General features: G+C 33.0%; 4 protein-coding genes across 4 annotated transcripts; 1 reads left to right on the forward strand and 3 right to left on the reverse strand.

Annotated features, from left to right (window-relative positions):
* Positions 1-326: 326 nt before the first annotated feature.
* On the reverse strand, positions 327-1,069 carry LOC129914963 (26S proteasome regulatory subunit 7; the record flags this gene model as incomplete). The annotated part of the gene is made up of 1 exon (XM_055994415.1): positions 327-1,069. A coding segment is annotated over one exon (669 nt), but the record flags the coding sequence as incomplete, so codon positions are not given.
* On the reverse strand, positions 1,067-1,392 carry LOC129917134 (26S proteasome regulatory subunit 7-like). The gene has a single exon (XM_055997501.1). The coding sequence runs from the start codon at positions 1,343-1,345 to the stop codon at positions 1,073-1,075; it is 273 nt and encodes a 90-aa protein (XP_055853476.1). The 5' UTR covers positions 1,346-1,392; the 3' UTR covers positions 1,067-1,072.
* Positions 1,393-4,416: 3,024 nt separating this feature from the next.
* Positions 4,417-11,453, forward strand: LOC129917131 (dnaJ homolog subfamily B member 12). Its single transcript, XM_055997497.1, has 6 exons — positions 4,417-4,578; positions 4,661-4,820; positions 4,894-5,311; positions 10,619-10,734; positions 10,796-10,959; positions 11,028-11,453. The coding sequence occupies exons 1-6, from the start codon at positions 4,446-4,448 to the stop codon at positions 11,138-11,140; spliced, it is 1,104 nt and encodes a 367-aa protein (XP_055853472.1). The 5' UTR covers positions 4,417-4,445; the 3' UTR covers positions 11,141-11,453.
* Positions 11,454-12,442: 989 nt separating this feature from the next.
* On the reverse strand, positions 12,443-16,621 carry LOC129915486 (protein timeless homolog). The gene is made up of 2 exons (XM_055995034.1): positions 16,532-16,621; positions 12,443-16,455 (listed from the first exon to the last, which is right to left on the reverse strand). Exon 2 carries the CDS (start codon positions 16,441-16,443, stop codon positions 12,445-12,447), a length of 3,999 nt encoding a protein of 1,332 aa, XP_055851009.1. The 5' UTR covers positions 16,444-16,455; positions 16,532-16,621; the 3' UTR covers positions 12,443-12,444.
* Between the last annotated feature and the right edge of the window lie 2,430 nt (positions 16,622-19,051).

The following is a 19,051-nucleotide window of genomic DNA, read 5'->3' on the forward strand; positions in this document are numbered from 1 at the left end:
CCGCTTTTAAATTCTTCAAAAATAACTTTAACTAGGTACTATTATTTTGAACAGGTCAAATTAGAAAGAACAACCAAAAGTCAATGAAAAATTATTTGGAACCTTCTTTTTCATTTTGAAACTATGATACATTTATCAGTAATTGACCGTTACAAACTTTGACATCAAAGAAACTAAATTTTTAACCGTAGAAGCACCGTAATTATAAAAAATGTTTTTTTGATGCAGCCACTACTATTATTTTGAACACAACTGTACATATATACAATGTTTAAACAATGATGTTTTATTAAAGACAAAAAAAAAAACAAATTATAAATGGAACATAATGTATACATAATTATAATAATCTATTTTTTTTTTTTAATCACAAAACTTAATTATTATTGAATTGACTAATTTAATTATAAGTCATATATCTAGGCGTTGCACTAAACTTAGCATAACTCTTAATAACCTTATTAACTGCTTCCAAAAAGTCCTTCTCTGTGGCAACTTTTCGCCTTGCACGTATAGCAAACATACCAGCTTCAGTGCAAACCGATCTAATTTCAGCTCCAGTTGAATTGGGGCACAAACGTGCCAACAATTCAAAACGTATATCACGCTCTACGGACATTGATCGAGCATGAATTCTAAATATATGAGTTCGTCCTTCTAAATCGGGCAAACCAAATTCAACCTTACGATCCAAACGACCAGGACGCATTAGTGCCGGATCGAGAGTATCGGGTCTATTCGTTGCCATCAATACTTTAATGTTTCCCCTTGGATCGAATCCATCCAATTGATTAATTAGTTCCAACATTGTTCTTTGGACTTCATTATCCCCACCCGCTCCATCATCGAATCGAGCTCCTCCAATGGCATCAATTTCATCGAAAAATATCAAACAGGCTTTCTTGGATCTGGCCATTTCGAAGAGCTCTCGCACCATTCGAGCTCCTTCACCAACATACTTTTGCACCAACTCGGAGCCAATGACACGGATGAAGCAAGCATCTGTGCGATTGGCTACAGCTCTGGCGCACAGTGTTTTACCTGTTCCCGGGGGACCGAAAAGGAGCACCCCTCATTCATTTTGTAGAGTTTGTTTGTCAGCAGCTAAATCCCAGAGCGCTGGAGGAGCTAATCCTGTATCACTCTCTTTGATGCCAGTTAACTCATTTACCTGTTTGATTGCTTTATGAATGTCTTCCTCGATAGTTTTGATGGATTTGTGATACTGACTTTGACCGTAGGTTTTTAGTAGTTCAATGTCACCTTCATCTAAGGATTTGATTTCTTTTTCTTCTTTTTCGTCGCCTTTGACACGGCGTTGATCTGAACCGAGATAGTCTGGCATTTTAGAGGGAATTTAAATAAAGTTGAATAAACAATGGAATTTATGTAGTTTTGTTATTTGTTTATAAAGAAATACCGAAATCAAATTTTGCAATGTCAGAAAAGTACGTAGCGAAGTTTGAAAGAGTTGAAACATTTCTGACATTTTAACTTCAAATGTTTTTATAGGGTATATTCGGTAGGTTGGAGGACAGGAACGTCAACATTCAATTGTATATTTTTTTTTCATACTGCCCGTCCCGCAATCGCATACCTTTCCGGTGCGGTCATTCCTTAAGTGCCTGGCTACACAGTGATTTTTCAATCGATTGAAAAATCACATGCGGTGGCTACACACTGTTGTGCCCAATCACGTTCCACTTTTACATTTTCTAGGAACAAACGTCAAAAAGAGGAAAAATTTAGCAATGGAACTGTACTTCCCTCAGAAAATTCAGTTCCCTTCGTGAGCATCTTCCCCCTTCACTTCTCATCCCTCTTGCCTACAAACTCACTGCTTAGGCGATTGAAAAATCACCGTGTAGCCAGGCACTAACGCATCTGTGCCACCAACCAACTGCAACGATGAGAAATCAATAGCAAAGGCTCTTCCAAACCTTTGACGACGTCGACAAAAATTTAAAATAGGTGCCCAACATTGTGGTGGTATTTCAAGCAGCAAGCGGTATTGCTTGTATCGTTACCCGTATAGCTAATGTGCCTATGTGTTGTGAGAGCTGCCGACAGCGTTGTTTGTGTATGAAAAAAATTCAAAAACGGAACGTTGACGTTCGTGTGTATTTTTTTGTATACAAAACTCTGTTGGAGGCATATTTTTGTCGTCGATCGTCGTTGGTTTAGGTGTAAGATGCTGTATAGCTGCACTCCCAAACTAACAACGGCCAACGAAAAAACGCTGACGACAGCGTTTTTGTTTTTAAAAATTTCCTTTTGTCGTCGCTCATCGTTTGTAAGCGGAACAGTCGTAAATTTTAAACTTGAATGCAACATTGTCATGACTTCAGAAACGCATTGGTTTCAACAGGGCATCAAAGGTTCTCCTAAGCCAATGACGTTAGAACGACAAACAACGCTATCGGAAGCGTTTTTCATTTGAAAACGCTATCAGCAGCACAAGTGAGATAATAGCTGCGTTCCTTTGGAAATATTTATCTACTTTTTAGTACTTAAAGCTGCTTTGAACTACTTTTTCAGTATAGCAAAGTAGATCAAAGTAGTTTTAAGTACTAAAAAGTAGATAAATATTTCCAAAGGAACGCAGCTAATTTCGGAAATTATTATCCAAAAGTGTTTTCATTGCAAATTATTTCATCTCATTCAACAGCTGCTTATAGCCTGTTTTCACTATAGCCCAAATGAGATAATAGGTCCGTTCCACACTCAGTTTGAAACTGCCGAATTTAGTAATATTTGGTTATTTTTGGTCAGAGTCTGTTCCCAACTTCAAAAATTGTGTAGAAGAGAGCGCTCACGAGAGAGTAAAAAATTTCCCCTCCCTGACAAATTTAGCCCAAAGAATTTCTTCCGGCAGAAATATGAGTTCTGTCAAATGAAAAGTTGACGTATGTCAAACAAATAAATAAAAAAGAAAAAAAATCAAATTGTAGTGATTTTTAAATTGAAGCGCATTTACGTGTTTTTTGCATTTAAAAAGTGTTAATGATTATCGATTTAAGCATAAAATATGAAATTGTGTTGAATAATGGTGTTCAACTTGTTCCAGACTTTTTGGCAGTCTTTCGTAGTTTTATTTCCTTCTGAGAGAATTCTCTCCCAACTCTCATTAATTTGACAGACTGCCTTATTTAGTGCACAAAAAGTCTGGAACAGACCTAATTTCGCAACATTTCAAATGTAAAATCGTATAGAAAAAATTAAATTTGAAATTTTGAACTGATCTAATTTGCGAAATTATCTCATTTGGGCTGTAGTCAAAACAAGATTATTATATGTAATTTGCGAAATTATCTCATTTGGGATCTCGTGGAGTCAGGGCTCAAATTATTTGTCATACGATAAAGTTTTGACTAGTGCTGTCTCTATTTAATAAGTAGAAAAAGAAAGTGGCGTATAACGTCAATGTTTTTGTATGATCGTAAATCGAATAACGTAATTATTGGCCCTTGGCCCCAGGGCCAAGGCTATTTATGAGTCTCACACCAAGAAAAACGCTAATAAAAGACGTGAAAAAGAAATAAAAACAGTGTAAGCTCAGCCTTATATGTATAATTTTCCTGAATGCTTTCATTCTGACGTGTAGTTAAAAAAATTATGTGTCAAAAAAAATCTACTGTCAAAAACAAATTAATGTCGTTTTCCAAAATTCAAGGAGTGACACTCCTAGCTATATAATCACTCCAAAAGGAGTGATTTCAAATTCCAAAATTGAAAAAGGAGTGAATTTTTGGAGTAAATTCTTCGCTCCCAAAATTTTGAAGGAGTGACGGAGTGATTACCAATACTTCTACATTTGACTTCATGGACTGCTTGTCAAATTGTTGGGTGGTTGTTTTAACTTTTTTTTGTGAAGGAAATTATATTTATTTACAAAAAAAAATCAATAAAGTATTGTAAAAAATCACTAAAAGTGAATTTAAAAAATTGTGTTATTATTTTATTGATTATTTCGTATTACAAACACATGTAAAGCAAACGTCAAATCACTCCACTTGTCAAATTCTTCGTGAACAAATTCCAAAATTGCACGAAAAAAGAGTGATTCACTCCCATAATTTTGGAAAACGACATAAAAAAAAATTTCTCATGTAATTTTTTCAATTTTTCTCTCGTCGTAAATCCTTTTCCATGAAAATCCAATAATATCAAAATAAAATTTATTAAATTCTTAAATTAAACACTTTTTTTCGTCACAATATTCAAAAAGTTGACGAAATTTCAATTTTGTTAACTCCACTTCTTTGTTAAACCAAAAAAAAAAAGTAAGTAAATAATATTTTTTGTATGTTAAATTAGCACGCATATCACGATCCAAAGTCATATAAATTTTTTCGGGGTTTTCTCATGGATCAATGGAATTATAATTATTAATTTTCTAAACATTTTTGTATAAAGCTAATACCGTGTGGTAGTAATATATCAAAATGGACGGAAATAAAGATGAAGCAAATCGTTGTATTGATATTGCAATAACTGCACTTACCGAGGGAAAAATTGAAAAAGCTGAAAAATTTTTACATAAAGCTGAAAAATTATATCCCTCCCAGAGGGCTAAGGGTAATTTTATAATAATAATGATCTAATCTATATTTGGAATGAATCAGTAATAACGTGGATTTTTTTTCATTTTTTTTAAAAGATGTTCTTTCTAAAGTAAAGAGCTTCCCAACAAATGGAAGGAAAAATTCTTCAGCTGATGCTCAGGCAGAAGGTGTTCGCAAGCGCAAGCTTTCCGACTCTAAGCCTGCCGAGCCGGAATATTCGAATGAACAATTGGAAGCAGTGAAAAAAATCAAAAAGTAATGAATTTTCTTGGTAGGGACGGAAAACCTTTTTTTAATTATTTTTCTTTTATTTTCTGTCATCCTTCAGATGCAAAGACTATTATCAAGTTCTAGGTGTTACCAAAGAATCAACCGATTCAGAAATTAAAAAAGCTTACAAAAAACTTGCACTCCAGCTGCATCCGGATAAAAATAAGGCTCCCGGAGCCGTTGAAGCATTTAAAGCTGTTGGTAATGCAGCTGCTGTTTTAACTGATGTAGAAAAACGTAAAGCTTACGATTTGCATGGCATCAATGAACCTTTTAATCCACACGGAGGTGGCAATAATACACCAGCCGGCATGAATCGAACATATTATACAAATGATTTTGGATATTCTCGTAATTTCCAAGGCGATGTTACAGCTGAAGAATTGTTTAATATGTTCTTTGGTGGGGGCATACCACAACAGAATATGTATAGACAAAGACGTCAGCGGGCTGAAACGCAAAGAGGTGAAAGAGAGGTAAGTTGTTCATAGTTTTTAACTATGCATCTTGTGAAGTTGCACTTTGGCAAGCAAATCATCTGAAACTTATTTGTTGCAAATTAAATTTCTTCATTCCCAAATCTCGTCAGCAACATATTAGAAAAATACGATTGATCTTAAAAACTTAGCACTTGAATATACAAAAATAAATCAACAACATTTCATTGATCACTCCTGCTCAAAATTAAAGCACACCTCTTTTCTTTTTTAGTTAGACCCCCAAATCTTCCTTTAAGTAGCTTTAAAATTCTGTTTCCTTTTTATGTGCTTGCTTATTGTATAGCAAGTGGGTAAAATTCTAATTGACATCGCATGATGTTCCAGTATCTTTGGGCTCTTAACGCAGGTCTACGAAAGCCGACTAACTCCGTACGTGTGTTAAAAAAGATTCTACCAGAGAAAAATATCTGATCCATCTCTAATAGGTTGACAGATAGACAGACTTTAACAAATCCCCAACCAAATCATTTCCAAAGAAATTTCATTCCATCCCTCGAGTTTAAGTTTATTGTTGAATCATCTGAGAAAGAAACGATGATAGTAAGATATAAAGTACTCGTAATAATACTTTATTCTGTGGGTGCGTTAAATTTGAGCAGGAGAGTCTTAATGATGTCAGAATTAAATATTCAACCTCTTTCAATAGTTTCCCTCATTGTGGAGGAAACGGTCTTCCATTTTCTATGCTAATGTCCTGCCCTCGCTAGGAATAGAGCACTTTCTCTGGGGAGTGCATTTTTTAATGACATACATAACATCTCAGAATCAAAGATCAAAGACTTGATCTCGTTCCTCAACCCAACAAAGTCGATTTAGGACTGCCTAAACACTTATTTTTCCTCTTAAAATCAATCTAAAATCTATCTTTAAATAAATCCATTTATCACTAATAGGTTCCATGAGTTTTGGTATCAAAACGGCGCATTCTGCGCTAATTGGGTCATCAACTCGGTTGCTTTGACCGCCATCTCTACCTACCTACCAACCTTTCCTCCCTGTATGACAAATTAAATGAATTCGAAAAAAAGCGAAAGACATCGAATAAACAACAATTCACTTTTTTTTAAAGTAAAGCCGATAAATTACATTAATTATTAATCTGGGTTTGAATTTATAATGGTGTTAGCAGAAAAGGAGTTCGATAACCGGTTTGATCACCTTGAATTTATATAACTGTAACACATAGTTTTGTTCCATCTAAACCTTCATTATAAACTGATTTACAGGCACTTTAACATTTATTATGTTAAAAAGGTTCAGGATCTCTAGTGCAGTTGTAAAAAAAACATATCTGTTTAAAACTAAATAAGTGAACCTGATCGAAAAAAAGATGAATCTACAATTACAATCCTTATTTGTTTAGTAAAACTGTTTATTAAATAAATTGTTTTCACGTCAATTCATTCGAGAAACACCTACAATAGTAAAATATTCAAGATAATAGAAATTATCAAAAATATTTACGCTGTAATTCCAGATTTTTGGTTACAAATAAGATACTATTTCCCTTGATTATTGATTCATTGAATGTACAAGAAAACAAGAAAACAAAAAATTGTATCTAGAATAAGCAAAAAAAAAACGCATTGTGTAATCAAAAACGTATACAAAATATCAATATTAATCAATAGAAATAAAAATGGGGTCATGGTTTTCCTTAAAGACAACATCATGAATCAAAATTAAATTTCAAATGATTATCACTTTTTACATTTCGAACTTTAAGAATCTCATCGCTTCATAAACTTCATTCATTGAATTGCAAAGTCCGTATTGTTAAATACTCTGGAGAAACATTGTTTCTTGATTTTGAATTTTAAAGCTACTGTAAGCACAAATTTAAAAATTCCTGCATGTTTAGTCGTCACGCCTAAGTAGAATTCGAATTGCTTCATTCTATAATGTCTGCAATTTTCCTTTTTTAACACTTACAGGTTTGCTGTAGAAAGTGCAATAACAGTGACTTATTTTAGATAAATATATTTAAACTTTGATAATATAAATTATAATGAGAATCGAAATATATTTATTTCATCAAGCTTTAAGATAATACGTGCCTTTTTTTTTAAATAAATAAAAATAATATTTCATAAATTTTGTTAAATAATTTTATAATAAATGGAATATTAACAACTTCACTGTCCCTATACAAACTGGTAAAATAAAGTAGCTACGCTCATAATTTTGTATCAGAAAAACAGGCATTTTCCTTACGTCCCATGAATAACATTTGATACATAGAAGTTTTCTGCACTGTATTTCCAGCGTCCATGAATCATATATGATCATAAATATGAAAAATATTCTACGTCCCTACATAAATTGATTCAAAATCTTCTCTACGTCCAAACTTTTTTTTTGGTAGAAAGTATTGCAACTGATTCAGATATCAGGCAAAATGCTTTTTTTACCATTAATAATTTTGTTGCTTTGTTAAAAAAAAAGTTTACTTTGTGTTTACATATGATTCATGGACGTAGCAAGTGTTCATATTATATGAACACGTCCTATGAATCAAATATGATTATTGACAAAAACGATAAAAGATGATTGTTATAGTTGGTCTCATTAAAAATGATTATACACTCTAAGAACATGTAAAAAAAGACTCAATTTAGATTAGTCTAGAATAATCTCATGTCCGCAACTCGCGATTTTCCAGGTCAAAGCGCGAAATGGAGAGGATGGTATTATATACACATATGATACATGATATCATCTGTCAACCCGTATTATTATAACAGTTGCTAACTTACTACCGAAAAACCCTTAAAAGTTAACCAAATTTTATATCCATTATCATTAACCCTCTGTCGGCACACGGGTGCGAATTTGGCAGGACAATAATTTAAAGTGGTCACAAAAAAGTGTCTTTATAAGGGAGAAAATAATTTTTTTTTTTAATTGTGAATACAATATTCGAATTCCTCGGAATATTCTACATCAATTTCATATATGATTTCCTATAAAATAGTAAGATCGAAAAAAGTTATAGCGACATGAAAAAGTATAAACCAAATTCGCAAAAAAGAGGTGTGCTTACAGAGGGTTAAAAATCAAAACAATGCAATGCAAAAAAAACATTCATATCTATGACAAAATTGTATTTTTTGAGAAAAGGGGAAATTTTGGGATATGCACTAAAAAACATCTTGGTACAATCTTGGAATTAGTGCTATTAGGCTAATTTTTTGGTTTCTATCTTTGTTTGGATAATCTATAACTTATGTCAAAAATCTAAAAAATCTCATATCTGCAAGTCCTAATTTTCCTAGAATCCTGCGGTCACACCAGGAAACTATGGCCGAACTTCGACGAGAAAAAATCAAACAAGATCTTACTACTTAGTAAACCTTCCTTAAGATCCCTAATAGGCATCTTAACGGGACATAACCTACTAGGATACCACAAAAAGAAAATGGGGCTTAGTACGGATGATCTATGCAGAGGCTGCGGTAATGAGGACGAACAGGAAAACACTGTTCACTTCCTCTGTCACTGCCCAGCACTCTGTCGCACTAGGAAAAAATTCTTAGGAAACTACTTCTTTAATGAATTAGAAGAACTTTCGGAACTTTCAGGCAATAGCCTACTGAACTTTGTAAAGTCCTCCAAATGGCTCGAACAACCATAGCATTCATAGGTTATCACTTTTTCATGAAGTTACAATACTTCAGGGTATCACAAGGGATCTACATTGATCTAAGTGTGACGGTAACAAGATCAACTGTCAGCCCATTTAACCTAAACTAACCTAAGTCCTAATTTTCCTGGATTGAAGATATGGTGCAGATTTTAAATAATTGAAAACTACACTTCAGATATTTGTGTCAGATCAACATGAATGAGGTGCATTGCTTTTCAGGGATGCGTAGATTGATTTGTTTGTGGGTTTTGTTGGAATCAGCGTTAAAAAATACCTTGAAATCATATGGGTTATGTTGGTTTGAAAAAAAAAAATGACTTTTCTTAAATATATTTCAATTTTTACTGCAGTCATATTTAGGGGCTGTATAAACCTACAAAAGGATATTAAAATGATTCCTCTGATTTTTTGTATAAAATATATCCATTATTAAAAATACATGTTCATGAATCACATATGCTTCATGGACGCTGTAAACGCGGTACAAAAATTAATTTATGTTCAAATGTGATTCATAGGACATGATATTGCTGTTTTTTTTCCAAGCAAGAACGTAGAGATGTTTTTCTACAAGTTTATATGGGGACGTAGAATAATATTCGTTTAGTAGTAATGTTGAATCTTATATGATTCATGAACGTAGGAAACATGGAAAAAATACTATTCATGAATCACAAATGATTCATTGGACAGTGAAGTTGTTAAAACATTGTTGTACAATATTTAGAAGCTCTCGAAACTACATTATTTGAAAATGTGCCAACAAAATTTATATGGCCATAAATAAATAACCCTTTCTGATTATCGATTATTTTATGCATCGGAAAGAGGTTGCATATTTCTCTATTGCACATATAACTTTAAATAAAATTATAAAAAAAATAATAACTTAAATCTAAAAATGAAATTAAAATACATACATACATAGTTAATTGAAGCAAAAATAAACAAATCTCAAGAAAATATTGTAAGGTGTAATGTAAAGAGCCTTTTAAAGTTTTAATAAATAAAGCTGAAATGTTCGGAAAACTTGTTCTTTAATCGTTGGTAAAACCAACAATAATTGTTTTTATTAGTAAATCTCAAAATGTTATCATTATATTGAGGATATTCAAAACCGTTTGCTCAAAAGAAAAAGGACTTGGCGATCATCCACAATTACGACGTCACTGTATCATTAAAAAATTTCATATTAGCATATTCTGTTACCTGTTCACATACCAAAAAAAGCTACAAATCTAATCTATAACGATCTAAAACCAATGGGTAAATAAACTCATAAACCCGTTTCCGAAAAATTAATTTTTAAAAATACAAAAATTCAATATTTTAAGCCCAAAAATTTTGTTTTGAAAATTTTATTTGAAAGAAAATGAAAAGTGTTTAGAATTAGTTAACTTACGAGTAATTAGCTGAGTTTTTCCCTTCTGTGTTTTTTGGGGCATGGGAAATTACGCCCTTAAAAATGTTGTTAATATTTAAATATTTGATAACACCACACAATACCAAATTCAAATTTGAACTTTCTTTTCACTTCAATGAAAAATGAGGTCTGTACCAAACACATAAAAAAGAACTTTATTTATTGGAATTAAAAAAAAAACCAAATTTATCTAACTTTATTTGTTTACCAACAGAACCAATCTAGTTCGTCGGCGTTGATCAATCTTCTACCCATTTTGTTGTTAATTGGACTAAGCATGATGTCTTCATTTTTCATATCAGATCCGATCTACAGTCTTCAACAATCACAGTAAGAATTTTTTAATAATAAATTATACACAATAAATATAGTACTCATATTTTTCAAACAGCAAATATTCAGTAAAACGTGAAACAAATGCCTTAAAAATTGCTTACTATGTAAAAGACAACTTCTATTCGGAGTACCAAGGTTCGGTTGGACGTTTAGAGGCATCTGTTGAAGAAGATTTTCTCAATCATCTTAAACATTCGTGTAGTAGGGAACGAAATTATAGTAAGTCTTAAAATTACCCATTTCAAATGTATGAACGAAAATACTATTTTTTTCTTTTTAACTTTTAGGGGACGGAATGTTGGCCAAAGCAAGAGCATTTGGAGATCGTGATTTATTTAGAAAAGCGCAAAGCATTAATACACCATCTTGTGAAAATTTACAAAAATATCTAAACGCGTAGCTTGGTTTAAAACATTCGACACTTTAAGCTGTTTTTAAATAAAAAAAAAAGAATATTATATCACTCTGAATGAAATCTTAGAAAAATTATAGCAAATGAAAACAGTAAAAAAAACAGTTATACTATATACAAAATAATTATATTTCTTATTAAACCATCTTGAGTTTAGACGTGTCTTGTGTTTGAAAGTGTATTTTTGTTATTTTGTTTGCTTATTTACAATAATGTTGTATACATTTATGTATTTTTTTTTTTAATTTTTTACATTAAATTTAATTTGAGTGCACTGCTCTATTAATATTGGGATAGCAAAGTGGAAGTATTATTATTTGTTGTTTATTTGATTACTCTTATTATTACATTTTAGAAAAAAATCAAAAGAAAAAAAACAATTATTCAATGTTAAGACAAAGACCTATGAAAATGTTGAAAACACAAAATCTATAATTGAAGCCTAATGGAATGTTTAACTTAATAAAAATGGTAAATTGTTCAAGATAAAAGGTTTTTTGTTCTATAAACTATAATTGGTATCCCTTAATGCACCTTAAATAGGGTCCACTTTTCTCAAGAACTTAGGACAATCAAAAATCACCACAGCAGAAAATCACTCAACTGAAGTCGTTGCAGTGCCATGAAAAAGGTTTTCATATAATTGGTCGCCCTAAAAGAAAGAGGGACAATGTTTAGCCTTGACAAAAAGGATTAACAAAAGAAAATAATTTTAAGTTCTCATCGGACTTTCTCAATAAGAGAGAAGCACAAGCTAGTTGCTATAATCTACGTAGTGCACAATGACGAGTGAAGTATGTATTTTTGAATATTTTCCACCAACCGGTGGAAAAGCTTAATGGCTGAATCTTTACAAGCTAATATTACAACTCATTAATGTAATAAGAGAATTTCCATAAGAACAAAAGGATTTTTGCAGCAAAAGCAAAATATACAAAACATTGAAAAAAGATGATCTCTTTGTTCATCTGGCAGCCCTTAAAAAAAAAATAAATAATGACCAAGTCGATGTCGCTGTAAAGCCCGTATAGCTCGTGGTTCCATCTTTTCTCCAATCTCTGCCGATGCACACTGAACGGAACATTACTCAATAATCTTTTTCACACCCAGAAGGTCCGATGTCCTGTAAGAATATTGAAGGTTCTTCCACTCAAAAAGAAACTCAAGTAAGTGAGAGCAAAAATAAATTCTGAAAACACAAGCTTTTCATCCAACAAATTTTATATTTTTTATAAAAGAATTAATAAAATTAGAGAAACTAAACAAGAAACGAATAAAAATACGAAAAACATTTAAAATTCAGGTTGATCATCTTCATCATCGTCATCGATAACAGCAATACGTCGACGTTTGGGCTCTTCACCCAATTTGGTCTTTGTAGAAGGCAGATTTTTTCTCTTAATAAATAATTCATCGTCATCATCACTATCATTAAGATTTTTTGAGGTTGATTCGTTATTGGGATCATTTTCCTCATCACTAGAACGAGGACGTTTTCTTCCACCACTGCTTTCATTTTTATTCTGCGCAGTTTCTTCCTCCGAATCAGAATCAATTCTATTATGACGAATACGTGATCTATTTGATGTGTTTGTGTTTTCAATAACTGTTGCATTGGCCTCGTTATCGGATTCAGAATCACTGGATGCAAGTTCAGCTAAGCGTTTGCGATAGTTTTCAGAATTAAAATTGCCTTCATCATCAGATTTATCATCATTCTCCTCATTGCTTTTAACCATATCAAAGAGGTTTTCAGCTTGATCTTTTTTAGAAGATGTATTTTTATCTTTGGATCTTTTTGAAGAAGTCTTCTTTTTAGGAGTTAATGGAGCACGTTGTTCATCTTCATTGTCACTTTTGTTGTAGATTAAACTGTTCATTTGTTCGCGTTTTTTGGACATGAACGTATCAAGGTAGTCCTCCTCACTTTCTTCGCCAGATTCACCACCACCTTCATTATCTTGTTCATTATCGTTTTCATCGTCTTCCTCTTCTTCATCGCCCAAATTCAATTCATTTTCATCAATTTCTTCGCATCCAAGTATTCTTTCACGTAATTTCAAATCAGATGCATTTAAATACGTCGGAATGCGCCAGTAGTTTTCCATTGATTCCAGTGGAGGTTGTGCACCTAAAGCCAATAGTAGTTTCTTAAAGTTATCATCTTCCATGGCTTCTTTTTGGATTTCTAACAAAGGAAGCAATGGAACTCCATCATCTTCTTCTGAAGGAGTTTCACTATCTTCAGCTGCATCGGCAAATGATTCTTTCAACCATTCGAGAGCGTCAGCAAAATTTGAATCAACATTTTCCATCAAAGACCGAATAGTTCCTACGTCTAGAGGTGTTCGAATTATTGTTCGATTCGGTTGCTTTTGAGGTGATTTTTTTGACTTTGATGATGTTTTGGATCTGTGTCCTTCTTCTTCACCTTCAACATTCGATTTTGATTTCTTCTTTTTCGTCGTCTTCGCTGGAAGTATTTCAGATTTATCAGCTATCAAATGTAACTGTATCATTCGCTTAATAATGTGATTCTTTGAACGCCGTTCACCAAATACATCCATAATTTTTTGCAAACAATCTTCATCCAAACGATGTTCATCAAAAAGTCCCTTCAATTCATCATCTTCTTCTCTCTGCCACAAATCCTTATTCGCCATTGCTGCTGTTGATTTCTTAGTCGGAGCCTTAAATTGAAGTCCCATTTCTCGTAACTTCTTAAGAACCCCACGACGAGTCCTAGTTTTATCAATAAGATTCTCTAAAATCCAATCAATAACATCTTGATCTGTTTGAGGATTATTTTGATTTTCTTCAAAAAGAAAACGCAATTCGCTTTCTTGTTCTTCTGTCCACGTGCCTTTTGTACCAGATTCATAAACATCACAATAACCAGTTTCCAATTCATTGGCATCCCTAATCGATTTGTAAAAGAATAATTCGGCATAGATTTTTGGATTTTTTGGTGCAGTTTCGACAAATTTTCGAATAACATAAATACCAAGACGACGTAACTCCTCCCAATGAGGATCTCGAGGGGCATCGAATACTTGTTGGAAAATTCTAAAAAGATAGGCTTGATAGAGCATTGCTGGACACTTACATCCATATGCAATGCGATATAAAATGGTTACAATGCTTTTTAATGATTTGGTTGATATCTTTTCCCAATCAGCTAGGACAATACTGCAAGCCCGAATGATTTTCGGATTTAGAAGTCTCTTTTCAAAATCTTCAAACTTGAATGTTTTCTCTACAACATTCGAATTCCCTCCTTCTTCATATTCTTCTTCGTCATAAGAGTCTTCTTCATTCTCATCAGGTTGTGTTTGTTCATCCGAACCAATATTATAGAGAAAGATCTCTCTCAAAAGTAACAATTCATCCTCTGGAGCTGCTGTCATTGCTCCAAAGCAATCATTTTCAGGCCAAACTTCTCTAGCCGAACGCATCAATGAAATTGCATGTTCCAACTTCTCTTCTCTAAGTAATTTATGAATTCTAACCATGCAATCTTCTTTTTGATCATCAATACTTTTATCAGAAGCTGCATCGAAGGGAATTGGTTGATCTTCTTCGGGAATATTCAATTCATTTGATAGAATCTCAGACAATTGAGAAGCTATTTCAACCCATTTATTCTCCAATTGTTCTTCAGTTTCTTGAGGAGTTGGCTTTTGTGATTTCTTTTTGGATGCTTTTTTATTCTTCCGACGATGCTTATCCTGAACTACCACAGAATCCTTACAAAATTTCTCCATCATCTTTAAAAAGATATTGGCTGTTTCAATAACATCCCGAAGATATATCTTGGTGCTATGTGCCTCATTGTAATTCATCAATAGATGCAATATTGTTTCTCTATATTCCAGAACATAACAGACATTATTAAGCAACATATCAAATAGAGCCTTTGCTTTATCATCCTGTAACTTTTGCAATGCCAACAAACTGAAGATCAACTCTCTAAAGGTCTGCAAAGCAACATGCAATCTCTTAGCCCAAAGACGGGCCTGCTTTTTATCAGTAGTCATCATGTCCATGTCATGTTGCATTCGAGTTAGAACCCAATGAAAACACTGGACACTCAATGATTCACTAACCAAATGCATTTGAAGCCCACTTAGGCGATTGAATTCCATGAAAAATTTAACTGCCCAAAGTAAATAAGAATCATCATGACTTGTGGAGCCAGAGTTTCTCTCTAAGACACGTCTAACTTGACGGACAAGAGTATTGTATGCCGATCGTAGAACTTCAATGCAGAATTCTCTCAGACACAATCGCACAGAGAATGCACTTCGACGTACACTCTGACTCTCTTCTTTAATTATTCGATGTGATTTTTTCTGACGTTCTTTTTCACGATCGAAATCAATGGCAACTGCACGTTCCAAAGATTGATGGCATATTGCATCTTTATCCGATACAGATCGGAAATTCTGAATTACATAAGTGCCACCGAAGCGGGAATGACGACCAGCCGGCGGTCTAGCAACTAGCTTCTGTTTTTCACGACGACGAGCAGCTATAAGCTCTTGCTCATCGCGTTGCTTTTCACTTGCACTTCTTTGCAATGAAGCATCAGCTAATGATTCAGCTGTTTGTTCACGGAAAAGCAAACACAGAATCTCTAAACCATGGAGATGGTATTGATTCTCGTCAGGTGAACTGACAACATAGAGAACCAAGTCAAGAATGCCAGATTGATGAAGAGCCCAGATAACTTGATCATGCAAACTGGCATCATTGTCAGCTCGACATTCGGCCTCAGGATTAGCAGGGACTTGTAAAACATTACGAATTAAAACTAAAACCCTTTCAATCATCAAACCCTGCTCTTCACTTCGTAAAGCCCAATCAATTTCAAGAGACTTCTGAGTCTTTAAAGTCAAGGCCGCCCAAGTTTTACTCGAAGTGAATGCAGATTTATAACCTTGCAAAATATCAATTAATTCCATGAATACCTTTCTTCCATGATTATCTTTAGGTGCACCATCTCGATACAAGAGCAAAGTGGGATTTGTTAAAATAACCAATAAACGAATGAGAACATCAGCAAATTCATCATCTTCAATATAATCGGGTAGCATTGGTACCAAATCAGTTTGCAGGACTTTGGCTCTACCCAAATGTCGACGATATTCATGATTGTCCAAGTCACGACGGAGAATCCATATTATGTGTTTTAATCCTTGAATGGCATCGGGTTCGGCTAAATATTTGTTGCCATCGCTGTAGCCTAATGCAGCACATGTTGCATCAATGTCAGCTAGTAAAATTGACATTGTTAGTAGTCACTAAATAAATTAAATCAAATAGAAATAAAAGTTAAAACAAATAATTAAAAATGTGTGTAAAATTTTTGCAAATTACCAAACTGGCGCGAAAAATATTTGAAAAATCAAGTATAAACAAAACGAAAATGACGATACATGACAGATTTGTGAGTTTCGAGAAAAAAAATGTAATGAGTTCTGGACGCGACCAATGAACGCGTTTCAAGAACAACAACTTCAGCGAGCATGAAAAACAAGGTGTTTTTTTGCAAGAGCATTTGGCTCAAAGAGTGAAAAGAAAAACTACAAAAGTTTTTCCCATAAACAAAAAATACCAAGACTGGAAACTCGGCGGTCAACTGACGTTTGCCTACAAGCTGCGCGGTGTGGTGAATGTCGTGAACCTATCGTTGTGTTCGTGTCCGATGTGTGGTGAATGTCGTGAATCTATAAATGTGTGCGTGTTAACGTCATTTATCAACGTGGTGGCTTTCACATATATTCACAGACAGCACTGCCACAAAAGGGTTTTGGGGGGAAAGACGTACGAAAGTTTCCAGTCTTGGTATTTTTTGTTTATGGTTTTTCCTACTGGAAGATTAAAAAAAAATTATGCAAAAAGCTGTTTTTGGCTTTAAAAACAATTTTTATATGTACAAATGGTGGTAGAGAGAAAAAAGTGACTAGGTATACCTTAATAGCCTGTTTTCACTAGAGCCCAAATGAGATAATTTTGCAAATTATTTCATTTTGAATGTCAAATCGTACTATTACTTAAAAAAAAAATGTATTTAAAACAAAGTCTCAATAAACTTTGAATTGAATTATTTAATTTGAAATTCAAACTGACCCAAATTTTGAAATTTCGACAGCAGTAAAAACAGTAGGGACATTCATGCGACGGTGTTAACCTGGTAAAATGAGAAATCTGGTAAGCAAACCCATACTTAATTTTGACAAATTTACCACAGTGAATTTCTCAATTTATCCCATTTCGAATGTCAAAATGGAATAATTTTCAATACGAAATGAGATAATTTGTGAAATTATCTCAGTGTATTGAAAATAGGCTACAAGGCCTGACAAAAAAACCCTGCCGACAGCGTTTCTGTATGAAAAATACCACACACGAATGTCGTCGTTCCGGCTTCGATTTTTTTCCATACAGCGGCACCGTTATTTTGCCCCCCTTAACTAGTTGTCGTAATTTTGATTTTGTCGCTCATTGTTTATATATATAAATTCGATGTTTTTTTTTTAACTTGAAATCAACTTTACGAAACATCTAACATTTTTACATTACATTTACATTTTTACTTGCGATATAGGTACTATATATCAAGTTATGCATTCGTAAAAAATTCAAATGGTAGTTTTAAGCTGAGGTCTATCTTTCAATGAAAAATTTTTTTTTTGAAAATCATTATTAACGGTACCTGCCATAGAACCGTTTTTTTCAAACCCGATTATCTTCGAAACCGCTTATTCGATTTCAACGAAACTTTTTGTGAAGAAGCATTTATATAATTTAAATATAAACCAAAAATAAAATTTCCACAAAAATAACTTTTGGATTTTTTAAAAAATTTAAAAAATTTTGAAAATTTTTTTGAAATTTTGTTTTTAGATGTTGATTAGTGATTTCTACAAAATGGCATACCAGTTTTATTTTAAAACTTTTTTTGCAAAAAATTATTTATAAAAAATTAGTTTTTTTAAAAAACGGCTCTAACGATTTTGAAAATTTTTTTTCTAAAAATGCATGTTAATATATCAATCAAAACTGCATACTTGTTTTGGAGGGCAATTTAATTTCAGATTTTATTTTTTTTTAAAACGAATTTTATTTTTTTTTTTCCAAATTTCTATATAAAAAGTCTTTAAAATTTAGGCAACTTTAACTCTAAGAGCAAGTTCGTGCGACCCAGTCGTGCATTTTATTTTTTTTTTAATTGGGTATGTGGACACATATGCTGCTAATTCTTCGTTGATCAGTTGCTCTGATTTGAATTTTGGTGCTCATTCTTTTCATTAAATATACGATTTGTTGCTAATTTTTGACGCCAAAGATTTGACAAAGATTTCCGAATAAAAGAAGACGAAATCATGGTGAGTTTTGATGTAACGTCATTGTTCACAAACGTTCCTATCAAAGAGTCTGGATGTAATAAAATCAAAACTACCAAATTCCCAAAATGATATCAAACTGCTAGAATTGATCGATTTGTGTCTAACTTCCGGTTATTTCATTTATAATGAAAAATATTATCTGCAAATTGATGGGGTTGCAATGGGATCTCCCATAGCACCGGTAATAGCTGATATATGGATGCAGTATTTTGAGGAACTTGCGTTAGATACATCACCAGTTAAACCAACAATCTGGAAACGATATGTAGATGATACTTTTTGTATCATTAAAGAAAATCATGTAGATAGTTTTTTAAATCATCTGAACTCGATACATGAAAAGGTTAAATTTACAATAGAGAAAGAAAAAGAAAATTGTTTGGCTTTTTTAGATGTGAAATTAATAAAAAGACATGATGGTTCCATCGGACACACAGTATACAGAAAAGACACTCACACAGACAGATATCTCCATGCTACGTCTCAT

Source organism: Episyrphus balteatus, chromosome 3, assembly GCF_945859705.1.
Source record: "Episyrphus balteatus chromosome 3, idEpiBalt1.1, whole genome shotgun sequence".
Taxonomy (NCBI): domain Eukaryota; kingdom Metazoa; phylum Arthropoda; class Insecta; order Diptera; family Syrphidae; genus Episyrphus; species Episyrphus balteatus.

What these genes read in the sequence shown, in the direction of transcription:
- LOC129917134 (XM_055997501.1), bottom strand. Translation starts at nt 1,345, where the DNA reads ATGCCAGACTATCTCGGTTCAGATCAACGCCGTGTCAAAGGCGACGAA.
- LOC129917131 (XM_055997497.1), top strand. Translation starts at nt 4,446, where the DNA reads ATGGACGGAAATAAAGATGAAGCAAATCGTTGTATTGATATTGCAATA. An exon ending in TCCCTCCCAGAGGGCTAAGG is followed by an intron (nt 4,579 to 4,660) that starts GTAATTTTATAA and finishes TTTTTTTAAAAG; the next exon opens with ATGTTCTTTCTAAAGTAAAG. An exon ending in CGCAAAGAGGTGAAAGAGAG is followed by an intron (nt 5,312 to 10,618) that starts GTAAGTTGTTCA and finishes GTTTACCAACAG; the next exon opens with AACCAATCTAGTTCGTCGGC.
- LOC129915486 (XM_055995034.1), bottom strand. Translation starts at nt 16,443, where the DNA reads ATGTCAATTTTACTAGCTGACATTGATGCAACATGTGCTGCATTAGGC.